General features: G+C 39.7%; 1 protein-coding gene and 1 long non-coding RNA gene across 2 annotated transcripts; one reads left to right on the forward strand and one right to left on the reverse strand.

The window, feature by feature from the left end:
- Window positions 1-3,393: 3,393 nt before the first annotated feature.
- LOC101002470 (putative protein FAM47C) lies at window positions 3,394-6,390 on the reverse strand. Its single transcript, XM_031660600.1, has 2 exons — window positions 6,007-6,390; window positions 3,394-5,312 (listed from the first exon to the last, which is right to left on the reverse strand). Exons 1-2 carry the CDS (start codon window positions 6,388-6,390, stop codon window positions 3,540-3,542), a joined length of 2,157 nt encoding a protein of 718 aa, XP_031516460.1. The 3' UTR covers window positions 3,394-3,539.
- A 146-nt stretch (window positions 6,391-6,536) lies between these two features.
- Window positions 6,537-16,213, forward strand: LOC116271794. Its single transcript, XR_004180546.1, has 3 exons — window positions 6,537-6,558; window positions 11,228-11,371; window positions 15,904-16,213. It is a non-coding gene; the product is annotated as an uncharacterized LOC116271794 (long non-coding RNA).

A 16,213-nucleotide genomic window follows, 5' to 3' on the forward strand; every position in this document is an offset into this window, starting at 1 on the left:
CTAGCCCTAGGAGGGGTTCCTAGCTTCCTCCCCCTTCAGCCCACCCTCTGTATTTTCCCTCCTCCTGTTCTGCCTCTGCCTAAAGCAACTGGATAAGAACATGGCAGCACTGGGATGTGAACTCATTTTTGCCTAGCTCCAAAGGCCTTGCTCATTCATTCAGGCTCTCAGAAATGAAAAATAATTTCCTTCATCTTTGTTAAATCACATATTCCTACAATCAAATTCTCCAAAGCTTTTGTGAAACCTATGTGATGCTGTAATCCAATTGATTACTACAGTATTTGTGGAATATACCATTCATAGCTTTAGGCTACACAGGAACAATTATATATCAAGCTCTCTTGAATTCTCTCTCTTTCTAAAACCTATGGATTTGAAGTCAGGATGTTTTCAGAAGTCCAATTGGTGTTAAAAATCCAAATAGATCAAACATTGTTTCTGTTTATATCTGTGTGACAACTAATACCAATGTGTGTAATTACAACATGGAGAAATCCACATAGTTTCTCTGAGGAAAGTTTATTTCACTGGAAGTAGCCATTACCAAGAAGCAACAGAAACCCTAACCAGTGGCTCTTATTTTGCAATTACAGTTTTTCATCTTAAGGTTAGTATATGTGCAGCCAAAGCAAGCACTACTTTTTCATGTTAAGCAATGGCTAAGATTGTGTGTGATATAGGTGAAGGCTATCACCAGATAAACACCATCAAAAAGTTATGTTTTTATAGTGTATTTCTGTTGTGATAGTTTTCGTATCCTTCTTCCTTTACAACTCCCTCCTTCTCTTCCACAAATACAGGTTTTGTATTAATTCTGTGATGCCTGAGGCATTCGGCACTCCAATAAGTAATCCTTTAAGTCTCACCAGAATTTGAGTTTGATGATATGGTGTCCATTGTGTAGGTGAGGATACATCCTCCATGAAGTGCAAGGTCACATAACCAAATGTGGAAAAGTAGGTCTGTCTCTTGCTGAAAGGAAGTGAATATCGACTGCTGCTGCATGAAGCCCAAGGCTTCAGTGGAGAACCTCAGAAACCAGATAACTCTGAGCCATAAGGCATGGTATTGGCCTCTCAGAAGTCATAATAAATAAGTATGGGAATTTCCCTTATTTTGAAGGCATTAATGACTTATTTCTCTAGGATACTGACGTAAGTTATTCAGTGGAAGACAACTGGAAAATGAGGGTCCTTGTCTACAGATATAAGATCTTAATAAAAGTAATCATGAAATTGACCTTGATGGGGAGAGCACTGAAACAGGATGAGCACTGAAACAGGGAGAGCACTGAAACATGGGAGAGCACTGAAACATGGCCTGAGTGAAGTCCTAACAGTAGAGAGGATTATGTACAAAGACACAAGAAACACACAGAGGTAAGAAAAAGAATATTAACTGGAGTCTGGAATGCAGGAGCATGTACGTGTATGTGTATGCATGTGTGTGAGTATTTATGTACCTAGATAAGTTTAGATGAGCCTGGAGAATTAACAAGCCATGCTTGTATTTTGCAAAAATACACTCAAGAAGAGACACGGGTTGGAAACCGTTGCAGAAATACCATAAGAGATAGTGGTGACATGAACCTAAGTTTATGATGATGAATTTGAAGAGAAATTCTAGGCCTTGGCTTAGAAAACAACATAAAAAAAGACTTGTTTTTTTTCAGGAACACAATGCCCACAGACAAACTTCACTAGAAACAGAATTTGCACATAGACAGATGTATATATCACTGCTGACTTGGATGAAATATATGCATATATGTCCATTTACAGATGGATTCTTTCATCACTGAAAGAAAAAGTGCACTTCAGATCTACACTACAAATATATTTACCTAGAAATTTACCTATACCAGATTTTTTTTTATACTTTAAGTTCTTTAAGTTCTAGGGTACATGTATACAACGTGCAGGTTTGTTACATATGTATACCTGTGTCAGGTTGGTGTGCTGCACCCATTAACTTGTCATTTACATTAGGTATATCTCCTAATGCTATCTCTCCCCCCTCCCTCCACCCCACGACAGGCCCCGGTGTGTGATGTTCCCCCTCCTGTGTCCAAGCGTTCTCACTGTTCAATTCCCACCTATGAGTGAGAACATGCGGTGCTTGGTTTTCTGCTCTTGCGATAGTTTGCTGAGAATGATGGTTTCCAGCTTCATCCATGTCCCTACAAAGGACATGAACTCATCCTTTTTTATGGCTGCATAGTATTCCATGGTATATATGTGCCACATTTTCTTAATCCAGTCTATCATTGATGGACATTTGGGTTGGTTCCAAGTCTTTGCTATTGTGAACAGTGCCACAATAAACATAAGTGTGCATGTGTCTTTATAGCAGCATGATTTATAATCCTTTGGGTATATACCCAGTAATGGGATGGCTGGGTCACATGATATACCAGACAGTTTTACCTGCTATGTCTGAAAGGTAAAGCGTTGCTTAATTTATTTTTTAAACTTATGAATGCATTTTAAATTGCTATTAATGGAATGAAAATTATTTGAACTTGAACAGATATGTAAGGCTATTTGATGTTGCTTGGTAGCTTTTTCTCATACAGATCCTGTTTTGCACATGAGATTTGCCAGGGAGTTGAAGCTACCTCCAATTCTGCACATGGTTATATGATTTGGTAATAGTCTTTTGTTGTGAAGGTTTATGAACATGGTGAAATACATACATTCAATTGAGAGATATGATAAAATGGCATAACTCAAGTTTCAACTATGATTTTGATAAATAGTTTTCAAACTTGTTTTGGGGGGTTGATGGAATCCCAAAGGGGAAGATAACAATTTTACTATTAAAAAGTGTTAACATTATTTTGGCTATAGTCTCCAATTTTTGGTTAACAAAATAATTGTCATAATAATTATTTCATTAGAATTTTCATATAAGAAGAGTTACAGAATTCTAATTTACTCAGCACATTTTGTTTGTTTGTTTGTTTGTTTTTTGAGACAGGGTCTTGCTCTGTCTCCCAGACTGCAGTGTGGTGGCATGAAGCCATCCTCCCACCTCAGCCCCCCAGGTAGCTGGAACTACACGTGCATGCCACCATGCCTGTCTAATTTTTGCATCTTTTGTAGAGACCAGGTTTCAGCATGTTGCCCAGGCTGCTCTTGAACTCCTGGGCTCAAGCAATCCATCCATCTGGGCCTCCCAAAGTGGGGTGGGATTATAGGTGTGAGTCAATGCAGCTGACCCCATTTCTCTTTCTAAGATTAATTCTGCTTTTGTTTCTGGTTGTATGTATTTTTACAAGTAATTGAAATGATGACGTAATATTCACAACGCTTCAAAATGTGAAAAAAGTATATGTGAATATTAATCACATAATTGATAAAATATATGAAATAATGAAGTCAAAGCAGGTCATTAAGAAATCTTTATAAACATTAGGTAGTGAAGTTACAGATGTTGCCATCATTGTACATTCATGGGGCTAGTCATCATAAATTCTGATTGATGTTTAAAATGAGAGCAAGAAATACCCAATTAAGTAGTAAATTGAAAACCATCTAATCTTCTTCCGATGCATCTGTGACGTCTTCTTCGTAGTTGTAAACTTGCATTGCACGTTGAATAGGAGTCTTAACAGAGTCATAAGTCCATCCATTCCTGGCAAACAGCCTTTGAATGATGCCAGGCATTTCATAGCCCTTGCTTAATATAAAATCCTTAAAGGCAATTGGTCCATAAAGACCGTCAAGAATGTCGGGTTCATCAGGCTTTTCAAGTAGGAGCTTGGGGTCAATCAACGGTTCATCACTTCTTAGCTTTTGTCCCAACTTAGGCTTGAGGTACCATGCTCCATACCCCATGTTCACATGCTCCGCACTATAAGAATTCGATGCAGTGTGGATTTTCCCGTCCAAGTCTTTTTTCTGTGAGAAGAATTTGACCTCATCCATGTCATCTAGCTCCATGCTGCACTTCAGCCCTGAGGAACACTCATTTACCGTCTTAATCTTTTGGTCTTGATAGTTTGCTTTGCACTCAGGGGTAAAGTCAAACAGACTGCTGATGGATTCTTCATCAACTCCCAGGTCTCCTCCCCACTTGAAGTCACGGAGTTTTCTCGATGTGTATCTATGTTGAAGAGAGTCAGAAACACACTCCGTTGTGTTTGGTGTATCTTCCTGAAACAGTTCTTTTAGATGGGATACTCCAGTCTTGGTAGTCTCCGGGCAGAGACTGGACACTCGACGAGTCTTGAGAGGCTCCAGGCGGAGACTGGACACTCGACGAGTCCTGGGAGGCTCCGGGCGGAAACTGGACACCCGACGAGTCTTGGGAGGCTCTGGGCGGAGTCTGGACACCCGACGAGTCTTGGGAGGCACCAGTGGGAGATGGGACACTCGACTCTCGAAAGGCCGCGGGTTGGATTCCCCACAAAGGTATTTACTAGGCTCGGTGGGTTCCTCGGTTGTTGTCTCCTGACCCTCGCAACGAGCCCATGTGTCTTCCGGCTTCCTCTCAGAATCCACTTTCAGGACCTGTAGTAGGAAACTGGACACCCGACGAGTGTTGGGAGTTTCCGGGCTGAGGTGGGATACTCCAGTCTCGGGAGGCTCCGGGCAGAGATGAGATACGTGAGTCTCGGGAGACTCCGGACAGAGATGGGACACTCCAGTTTTGGGAGGCTCTGGGCGGAGACTGGACACCGGAGTCTTGGGAGGCTCTGGGCGGAGATGGGACACTCCAGTCTCAGGAGGCTCCGGGCGGAGATGGGACACTCTAGTTTCGAGAGGCTCCAGGCGGACACTGGACACCTGAGTCTTGGGAGGCTCTGGGCGGAGATGGGACGCTCCAGTCTTAGGAGGCTCCGGGCGGAGACTGGACACGGGGGTCTTGGGAGGCTCTGGGCAGAGATGAGACACTCCAGTCTCGGTAGACTCCGGGCGGAGATGAGATACGCAAATCTCTAGAAGCTCTGGGCAGAGATGGGACACTCCAGTCTCAAGAGGCTCTGGGTGGAGACTGGACACCCGAGTCTTGGGAGACTCTGGGCAGGGATGGGACACTCCATTCTCGGGAGGCTCCAGGCGGAGACTGTACATCGGAGTCTTGGGAGGCTCTGGGCGGAGATGGGACGCTCCAGTCTCAGGAGGCTCTGGGTGGAGACGGGACACCCGAGTCTTGGGAGGCTCCGGGCAGAGATGGGACACTCCAGTGTCTGGAGGCTCCAGGCAGGAGATGAGATCGCAAGTTTCTGGAGGCTCGGTGGGAGATGGAGACACTCCAGTCTCAGGAGGCTCTGGGAGGCGGGACACCCGAGTCTTGGGAGAGCTCTGGGCGGAGGCAGGACTCCAGTCTCAGGAGAGCTCTGGGTGGAGAGCCGGGACACCCGAGTCTTGGGAGAGGCTCTGGGGAATGGGGCGGCTCAGTCTCAGGAGGCTCGGTGACGGGACACACCCGAGTCTTGGGAGGCTCTGGGGGAGATGGGGCGCTCCAGTCTCAGGAGGCTCGGTGGGAGCTGGACACCCGAATCTTAGGGAGGCCCTGGGCCGAGGAGATGGGACACTCCCAGGTCAGGAGGGTTCAGCGGGAGACTGGACACCCGAGTCTTGGGAGGCTCTGGTGAGGAGATGGGACACTCAGTCTCAGGGAGGCTCCCGGAGGCTGGACACCCAGTCTTAGGAGGCTCTGGTAGAATGGGACACTCCAGTCTCCAGGAGGCTCGGAGGGAGATGAGGTCTGCTTGAGTCTTGGGGAGCTCCGGGTGAGATGAGACACTCCAGTTTCCGGGAGAGCTCTGGCGGAGACTGGACACGGAGTCTTAGGAGGCTCTGGGGGAGATGGGACACTCCAGTCTCAGGAGGCTCGGGGAACTGGACACCCGAGAGTCTTAGGAGGCTCCGGGCAGAGATGGGACCTCCAGTCTTGGGAGGCTCTGGGAGGCAGAGACTGGACACCCGAGTCTTCCAGGAGGCTCTTGGGGCAGGGGCGCTCCAGTCTCGGGAGGCTCGGCGGAGGTGGGCTCACGAGTCTTAGCAGGCTCGGGGAGAAAGGCGCTCCATTCTGCGGGGAGGGCTCTGGTGAGGAGAGGAGTGCAGCAGAGTGCTGGGAGAGCTCTGGGGAATGAGACACTCCAGTCTCCAGGCTCGGGAGGGAGATGGGATACTCCCAGTCTCGGGGAGGCTCCAGAGAGTGGAGACTGGACACCTGGTCTCCAGGAGGCTCTGGTGAGGAGTGGGACACTCCAGTCTCCAGGAGGCTCGGGCAGAAGGACAGAACACTGGAGGCTTGGGAGGCTCTGGGTGGAGACAGGACACCCGAGTCTCGGGTGGCGAGGAGAATTCCCTGGGGGGTACCAGGCTCCCATGGGTTCGTCCGGTTGTAGATCCCCTGGCCCTCCCACAAGCACATGCATCCCTCAGCTTCCTCTCAGGATCCTTGGTTTCAGCACCTGTAGTGGGAGATCTGGAGGCATATCTTCTCCCAGGTGGAGTTCATGGCCAGGGAGGCTTGGCGTCCAGCTGGGCTTCCACTCCCTCTGAGCGTCTTCCGTGCTGGCTGCAGCCTGGATTCTAACAGGTGTGTAGTGGAATCTCATTCTGGGTTTTATTTGTGTGTCCTAATGACTACTGGTATTGAACATCTCTATATTTGCTTATTTGCCATCCTTATCTCTCCTTGGTTTAAGTTTCTGTTGATTTTTTTTCCCATTTTTAAATTGTGTTGCTGGATATCATATTTAGTTTTGAAAAATCTTGTTCTGTTCTGCATCTAAGTCCGTTATCACTGATATGATTTGCAAATTTTTCTCTTCGTCCTTGGCTTTTCCCTTCATTGTCTTAACAGTGTCTATCGAAGAGAAATTTTTTTTAATTTGATGAAGTCCAATTTATTAATTTGTTCTTTTACAGATTGTACTTCTTTTGATGTATCTGTGAAAACTTTGCTTATCCAAAGGTCACAGAGATTTTTTAAAATTTAAATCTGTTTAAAGTTTTGTAAACAGCACACGATACAGATCAAAGTACTTTTTTTTTTTTTTAAAGTGTCTATTGTCTATGTATATCTGGTAATTTCAGAACTATTTTTGTAAAGATTATATTTTTTCCACTGAATTGCCTTTGGAAATTTGTAGAATATCAGCTGTCTATATTTTTTTGTGGGTCAATTTCTTGACATTCTTTTCTCTTCCAGATTTTTCTCTCACACAAATTTCACCCTCTGTTGATTACTTTAGCTTTAAAATAAATCTAGAAATTTGGATATATTAGTTCTTTAACAATGTTCATTTACAAAGTTGCTTCTTCGAGGTCCTTTGAATTTCTACAGAAATTTTTAAAATAAGTTTGTCAATGCCTAAAAAAAATTCCGCTGGGATTTTGATTAGGATTCTGTTGAATCTGTAGATCAATTTGCAGGTAATTGACATATTAACAATACGAGGTCTTCTGACCACTGAAAAAGGTACATTTTCCCATTTGTTTATGTGATTTTAAATTTTCTCAGGAATATTTTGTAGTTTTTAGTTCATATGTCTTTTACATTGTTTCTCCCCAGATTTTTCTAAATATTGCTTTTGATACTATTATATGTAGTATATTTAAATTGAAATTTCCAATTTTTTGATGTTAGTATATATAAATATTGAGTTTTGTATATCCATCTTGTATCATACAGCCTTGGTAAACTCTCTTATTACTTTCAGGAGCATTTTTGTAGAGTTCATTGAATTTTCTATATATATGATAATGTCTTCTGTGAATAAAGACAGTTTCCCTTCTTTCTTTCCAAACTGAGTATCTTCATCCCCTCTGCTCAGCCCAGTTGCAATCCTTGATTTTCCTTTGAATAATATTAGTGAAATTTTTCTCTCTCTTATGGTGTTTAAAACTATAACTATGAAAAAGATTTTTTATAAAAAATTTAATTTTAGACAAATTCAGCTTGCATTATTCCTTCAGCATATTATTTTCTCATCACATGGTAATTTTTTTCTGTACATTCTTATTCATTTTTAAAAGAAATTCTCTTATTTCCCTTGTTAAGTGCAGCTGAAAATGTTTTCTACCATTACTAACAGGTATGCCTTAGTTCCTCCTTGTAAATAAGGCATGATCAATACCTCTCTTCCCTGTGGCTCCTCCTCTGTAAAATAGACCAATATATATTCCTCTTAGGTTTCTCATTAATGCAAAAAATGGTTTATGTGTAAATCAAGATAATCTATATAACATATATTTTTGTTTTGATTTTGTATCATGTTTGGCACAGAATAAGCATCCAGTAAAGTATTGTTATTTTATACAGGATTACTACAACTTGAAAATAAAAATATTCTACATTCAGTGCCTAAATAAAGGAGAAGCAGAAATCATACAGATCTATTTATATGTCACAAATATTTTCATTTATCAGTTATAAGAATCTGTTAAACTCTCAACATATTTAGTAGATTTCATAATGCGAAGTTGCTAAGACCATTTTGGTATGGATTTATTTTTAACTTTTTCACTTGGAAAAATTCCATGGAATGTATGTTAAATTCAAGAGCCAATATTTCAACAATTCTCTATAACAGTACTCTAACTAGTAAGCTCATATGAGTTCTCATTTATCTAAAGTGGGTGAGGGTTTGAATAAAACTTCTATATTCTAAATAATCCCAGAGAAAAACACACATTGAAGCTCCTAAAGGTCAACTGGGCATCTCCAAAATTTTTCATGTGGCTGTTCATTAAAAGTTTTTGTACTTTACAACCACTTCATTTTTTTCATTTTTCAAAGTAGAATATTATACAAAAGATTCATATCCAGAATACATAAATAATTATTAAAACTTAACAGTAAGACAACAGATAACACAAAACAAAATGTATAATACATAGTAGTAGCTTAACTTGTATAGAGATACATAGTTAAAGAAATATAGTTGTGTGCACATATTGGTTAGTGTACATGCATATATTTTATAGCTCTGTCTGCTGAGAAACTAGAGAAAAATGACATCCAAGTAGCGAAAAGTACATCCACTGCCCAGATCTTGGTTTCTAAATACAATTATCCAAAATAACAAAAGCAAAATGAGACATCCTTGGAGAAATGAGTAATTCTAGGCCTGCGGCAGTGAAAACATAAGATGAGCCTGGAGTATTATGTGATGACAGAAAATAGGAAGTTCTCAGATAACAAAAGAATAAAAGCAGATCAGGAGCCAAACTGAAAGAGCACTCAATGGCCAAAGTTAAAACAATTTAAGCAACATGAGAATTAAAATTTTAAAATTATAACACAATATAAAATAAAATATCCATGAGTCCATATTGATACAAATGATTGTACAAATAAATAATGAAAAAAAAGTGCAAATCTGTCTTATAAAGAATTTCAAAAAATATACATAGATACTCCTCCCTCCAGGAGGTGGAATTTAAATGCCCTCCCCAGAGTGTGGGCTGGATTCTAAAAAATAGAATATGGATAGGGAAAAATAGTGACCTTTTAGTGGAGAAGCCTGGCAGTTCTCTCCTTAATCAAGTGATGAATGTTAATATCAGCAGTGAGACGTCACATTGGTATCATGCACTACTCTGATAGGATGTGATGAGAAAGACACTTTACCTCTGTAGTATTCTTCTCTAAATTCCAGAATCCTAGTCTACTGAGGAGAAAACATCTAACAAACCCAAGTCCAGGGACATCTTACAAAATTCTCAAGCGTTCCTCAAAATCATAAAGGTCATGGGAAACAATTAAAGGCAGAGAACTGGACATAGACTTTAGATTAAAGAGACATGAAAACTAAATTCAATGTGGTAGGCCGAGCTGTATCCTGACACTGAAGAGGACATGCGTATAAAAAAATCTACAAATCTGAATAAAGTCTGAAATTTAGTTAATAGTAATATGTCAATGTTAATTTTTTAGTTTAAACGCATGTACCATGTAAGATATTAATTTTAGGGGAAGCTGGGTAAAATGTGCATGAAAATGCTCTGTACAGTCTTTGCAATTGGTTCATAAATCAAAAATTATTCTAAAATAAAAGATTTCCAATTTAAACTATATATTGCATCATGATAAATGATCAGCAAATCACTACTAACCATATAAGAGGGAAAGCTGTAGCTTCTTTAAAATGCATACTTGTGGCCCCTCTGTCCCCATATATAGTAAATCATAATTTTTTCGAAGTGGAGCCAGTCATCTACATTTTAACATGGTCTCTAAATTATACACACCAATAGGTGAAAATTACTTTTCTAAAGCCCTGTGCCTTTTATAGGCCCCGAAGACTTTCAAAGAGTTCAAAAACCACAGTAGTTATGGTATTATCCAAAGTCACCAAATTTGGAGAAAATTAAATTTCAGCAAGTGCTATATGGGAATGTAAAAATCAGATAGTGGAGCCCATGGACAAAATAATTCACTTAGATGACATGTACATAACTGGTGGGCCCACAGGATAATGAAGTCATGATAGAAGAGTAAAGAAGATACAAAGTTTGGTGAGTACCTGACTGGCAGTGAAAAAAAAAAACTAGGAGTGAAAGCAACTTACTTGTGTAAACAGCACTTCTTGGGTTAAAGAAAACTGACATCACTATAGAGTACAGAGAAATTACAACTGGCCTGTTCAATCAACAAGCAACAACCGCCTTAGTATGAAGTGTTACTCCAGAAATGAATAATGCAGCTGACAAGCAAAACCAACACCAACAAGCTAATAAATAAATGTTCAAGGAAGTCAAAATGCTCTGAGTAGAGCAGCATATAATGAATAAGTATACAAGAAAATTAAAATAAACAATGAAAATCCATGTGATGAAGTGCATTGGTTTAATGGAGCCTTAAGTAGTCCCAGTTCTGACATCTTTGTGTGCCTCTGACTGCTCTTAGTTAGTTACAACCTTTACTGCAGACTTAACTCAGGACACAATTTTCACCCTCCAGCAGACTCACATTATCTGCAGCCTTGCTGCCTCTTCCACCCACATGCGGCACCTGCCAGCCTTTTTCAGATACCCAATCATTTTCATTCTGATCCAACCCACTTTGGAATTCTTTTGCTTTTATTAGCTCTTGGTAAGTTTACTTTCTGGGATGGTTAATTTTCTGTGTCAACTTGGCTAGGCTATGGTGCCCAATTATTCGGTCAAACAGTCTAGATGTTGCTGTGGAGAGATTTTTAAGTTGTCATTTAACATTTTATATCAGTAGACTTTGAGTAAATCAGATTTACCTTCCATAGGATGGGTGAGCATCATCCAATCAGTTGAAGGCCTTCAAGAAAAAGACAGAAGTTCCCCCTAGAAGACGGATCTGTTTCAGTTTCCAGCCATTAGAATCAAGACTACAACATCAACTTTTGCCTGAATTTCTAACCTGCAACCAGGTCTGCAGATTTTGGATTGGCCCACCCCCACAGTTGCATAAACCAATAAAATTTCTCCCTCTCTCTCCGTCTCTCTATCTCTCTCTCTCTCTCTCTCCATATATATATATGTATATATATATATATATATATATATATATATATATATATATATACCTCCACAGCAACATCTAGACTGCTGATAATTTATCATGATGCAATACATAGTCTAAATTGGAAACCTTTTATTTTAGAATAATTTTTGATTTATGAACCAGTTGCAAAGACTGTACAGAGCTTGGTAAAGAGAAATTGTGGGAAACTTACACAGAACTTAAAAGATTGAAAATAACTAAGAGTGCCGCCTCAGATATTATCTGCTTATCCTCTCTTTGCAGATCTGCTCACCCACATAGCTTTCTGTCACATGCTTTTGCTTTCCTGTTTACTCTTACTGCTGCAGAACCAGATAGCCTTGAAAAGATTAACTTTATTCTGTCTCATGCATCAGCAACAGAAGTTGTCAACTTGAATCTTTATTACCGGTGATCACATAAAAGCTGAGAAACACAAGATTTCTTTTTTCACCTTAGAAGTTGAATTAGTCACCCTAAAAAAAAAATAGCTAGGCTTGTAAACGGAACACATTTTATTTAGGAATCATTGAGAAAGAATAAGCAAAACAAACAAACAAACCAAAAACCTATGACTCTTTTCTAAGGAGAACCAACTTAGAAAAAGAGGAAGATGCAAGAGGTTAGGCTGTAAGCATGCAGTGATAATCCACTTCTCAAAGCAACTCCATCAAGAATAATAATGATTTTGGACAAATGCTAACATTTATTCAGAGCTAGACATCAAGTTAAACCCTTTATAGGCATTATCCTAACCATACTTCGAGAAAGATTCCATTGTCTTTACCAATTTACAGACGAGAGAACCAAGGCTTAGGAAGGTTAAATAACTTTCCCAAGGTCACACAGTGAGGTTTGGTGGGGCAGGAATTTGACATCAAGTCTCATTTCAACACCTCCACTCTCATTCATTGCTCACAGGCTCATAGAATTCTCTGTTGTCAACAATCCTCTCAAATGTGACTTCAGCAAATATTTTTCTTGCTCCCGTCCATGCCTACCTAGCTTCTCTAATGGAATCACAGCAAACTACTTCAAATGGCCAAAAAACCCTGAATTATTCCAGGTCTCCTTCTTTTGCCAAGTGACATACCCCCATTTAAGTAAAAGAAGGAATGTACTGGGTTCCATAGTTGATGAGTTTTTCAGGTAAGGCCAGATGCAGGCATTTTAATAATGTCATGGGTCACACTTTTTGTCATACTTTTTTTCTTTTTTATTATAATTTTTGTTTTATTGGTTTATTATTTTATTTTTTTTTATTCTAGAACATCTTGTTATAGCATGTCATACTTTTTTTTTTTTTTTTTACACAGTTCTGCTTTCCTGTGTGTGCTTTAATCCTCAGCGTGCTTTCTCCTTGCAGTCATAAGAGGGCCAGCAGTAGCTGTAGGTTTAATCCTTCTACATTAGCAATCTTAGCTTTCCCAATGGTTTTAGCCAAGAAAGCTCAGGATTGTTTCTCCCTGGGCAGACCTGGGATATATGCTCCCCCTTGGGGACATGGAAATGGTATAGTTTCTTTTAAATCACATGTTCCAGGAATAGGGAATGGTGGTTTCTCCAAATAAACTCAAGATGTTGCTGATAGTAGAAGGCCATTAAAACTAGGTGGTCAAGCTTCCTCATTCTGAAGTCTAGCTACATGCCTTTATCCGTACTATCCCTATATTAACCAATTTCCAAAGCTCACCTCTATCAACCTCCTTTAATCAGTTGTACTGAATTTTTAACCTTCAGGACATATTGTTAACATTTTATTGCCTTATTGTTTCTCTTTTTACATCATGAGACTGTAAAACCACACTCAGGTTTTAAAACTGAATTAGCTATTTTCCTTCTTCTTTATGCTTCATATCTATTCCACTGCATGTATTCTTTGGCATGGTGGATAGTATCTTTGTTGGCCCAATTGTCCAGAGAAGAAACGAGCCATAATCTTTGACTTTTATCCTCCTTTACTCCCACAGCCAGTTATTCATAAAACCCTGTAACCTGCTCGCTTCAGATCTCTTGACTTCTTCCAAGTCTTGCCACCCTATTTTGCTATCAGTTCAGATTTCCTCATTTCTTGATTATTCTACTTACCACTCTGACATATTGTCCTCCTTTCAAATATGTTCTCTAATTTTCAAGAAAACTGATCTTTCGAAAGCACAGATGTGATCCCATGACTCTCCTCTTAACAACATTTCAACGATTCCCTGCTGTATGATTTTCATGGACCTTGGTTTCCTTATTGTTAAAGGAAAGGCATAAAGAGATGATCTCCTGGAGATGATCTCCAGCTCTATGATTCTGTTAATCTTTGCCATCCTAAAGTAGTTAGCTCTGTTTAATCACTTGGTAATTTGTTTGTCTACCTTTTGGATTATGGACTGAGACCCTGTGTTTTTCTGGTTATCGCCTCTTACTGTATCTCATGAGAATGCTGGGTCAAGTCCTGTTGAGCAGTCATCTCACATTGAGAACAGCTCGCTAAGCGTAACCATGGCCATTCCAGAGTATAAATCAATATGAATTATTTGGAACATATCTGCTCTTTTAACTACCACCATTTGCTTCATGCAAATGTCTAAAAATTGTATATGAGAATTACTTCTACCTTATGTTGTTGACATTGGAACTTCTTACAATAAGGAGAACTGCAAATGTACAAGTGAAAAATATTAGTGTACCATAAGACAAAAAGCAGATGTGTTAATGCATTATCAACACTAGGGTATTATTAGGTTATTTAATAGCCGGTGAACTATACCACCATAGGAATTTAAAATCACTCTTTCCCTCCTATCCTTCTGAATGCTGGTGAAAACCTTAGAAATGACCACATGTAGGAAGCTGTTAAACGTTTCCAGTTAAATAATTCACTCTACCTAAAGGAACACATACATCCCCACTTGCCAATTTAATGTACCTTATACAGATGCATTAGTTTACAAGGGAGGAATACCTGTTTTAGCAGTGTCCCATACAGCAATGTTTTATTATAAGTCATTCAAATCACTCATCCATACACACACATTGTAATACCCAAAGGTATAATTGACATATACTTTCTTCATATCCAGTAAGCTCGGGTGTGGGCCATTGCTCATTCTCGGCCAATGTGACCTAATCAAACTTGGCTGCCCCTCCTTCAGGTGGAGCGGCGAGGGCCAATTTGCTTGCTTATTTCAGATGGCTTTTAATTCTGGGATTACACATGTACTGGCGATCATGATTAGCCTATAATGGCTAACGAAGTGCCCTAAATTGATAAAACTGGAAGTAGAGGGAAAAAAAGACAATAAAGAGAATCAAATCCTATGTTAGAATGCACATTTCTGTGGCTGCTTTTGGCAGAGGTGTATAATCAAGCAACTGGTCAGGAAATTATTCTAGTGGAGTAATGAGATTAAAATAAATAATGCTGCATGCAAATTAAGTATAAGACAATTAGCGGTGGGGCTTCAAAGAACCCTAATACTTCACCCTATCCTGTATTCATACCCGTTGTCATGCAACTTTGACATTCATCAAAAACACCTTATATTTCCTCATGTGATTTGCTAATAGACTAACGCAGAAAAGAGTGTGCACTCCTGAGACTAGACCCTCAGAAGTCTTGCATGTCTCTGCTTTTGCTTTAGCCCCTCTGCCATTGCCATGCAAGCATGCTGGGGTTAGCCAGCTAAAAGACAGCAAAACTCAGCCATGGATGGATAGAAAATTTTGACATTATGAAGAGCATCACAGACATCAATAAATATCAACTGAGCACATATCATGTGTCAGGCATTGATCTAGATGCTGAGCATACAAGAGGAAACAACACAGACAAAATTTCCTGTTCTTCTGGGGGTTAAATTTTAGTGGAGAGAGATAGATGGGAAACAAAATAAATAAGTAAAATATATAGTCGTTAGATACTAATGGTTGGTGGAAGGGTAATAACTTTAAAATAATAAGTTGGAGACAACCTCATTGAGAGAGAGGTGAAGAGGCAAGCCATGAGGTAACTTTTTGAAGAGGATTTCAAGGAGAGAAAACTGCAAAGCAAAGAGCAGAATTAGGGAAAATTTCCAATTATGTTGTACATCTAATAAAGTAGGGATGAGTCTCCACAGAGGATACACTATAAGGAATGAACAAAGCACTATTCAGTTATCTCAAGCATTTCTAGGATGCACCCTTTGAGCAAAACTTTGGAAAATCTTTTGAAAGCATTTCTAGGATGCATTACCCACAAAATGTATTAAACCTTAATTGGTAAGGTTTGACAGTTATACAATTACTGATTTTTTTCATATTCACCCATAGAGAGTAATAATTTGCATAAGAGAAACCCTGATTTTAATACTCTCTTTTCTGGATAGGTTTGCATAATTTTTATGCGATTTCCTTGATGAACCCACTAATACTCTCTTCAATCCATAGTTTTGCATAATCTGCATAATAAGGACATACTGAAGAAGAACTGGGAACTGAGCAATTCAGCAAGATCTCAGAAACATGTGTTGGGAGCTGCCTGTCAGCAAATGCTGCTAGAAATTCTGTGACTATCAGGACAAATCTTGCAGATAATGGTAAAATAAATGGCCTTGGCAAGATTTTGTATAGACTGCATATTTCTTGTGGGGTCATCACTACTTTTAAAGAATCCAATTGGAATTGTTATTTCAGAACACAACTCTTTGGGTGCCTGCATACTTTTCTGTCTTCCAGATTTCTCTAAAATATTTATCTT

The sequence above is a fragment of the Papio anubis genome, chromosome X (genome assembly GCF_008728515.1).
Source record: "Papio anubis isolate 15944 chromosome X, Panubis1.0, whole genome shotgun sequence".
Lineage (NCBI taxonomy): Eukaryota > Metazoa > Chordata > Mammalia > Primates > Cercopithecidae > Papio > Papio anubis.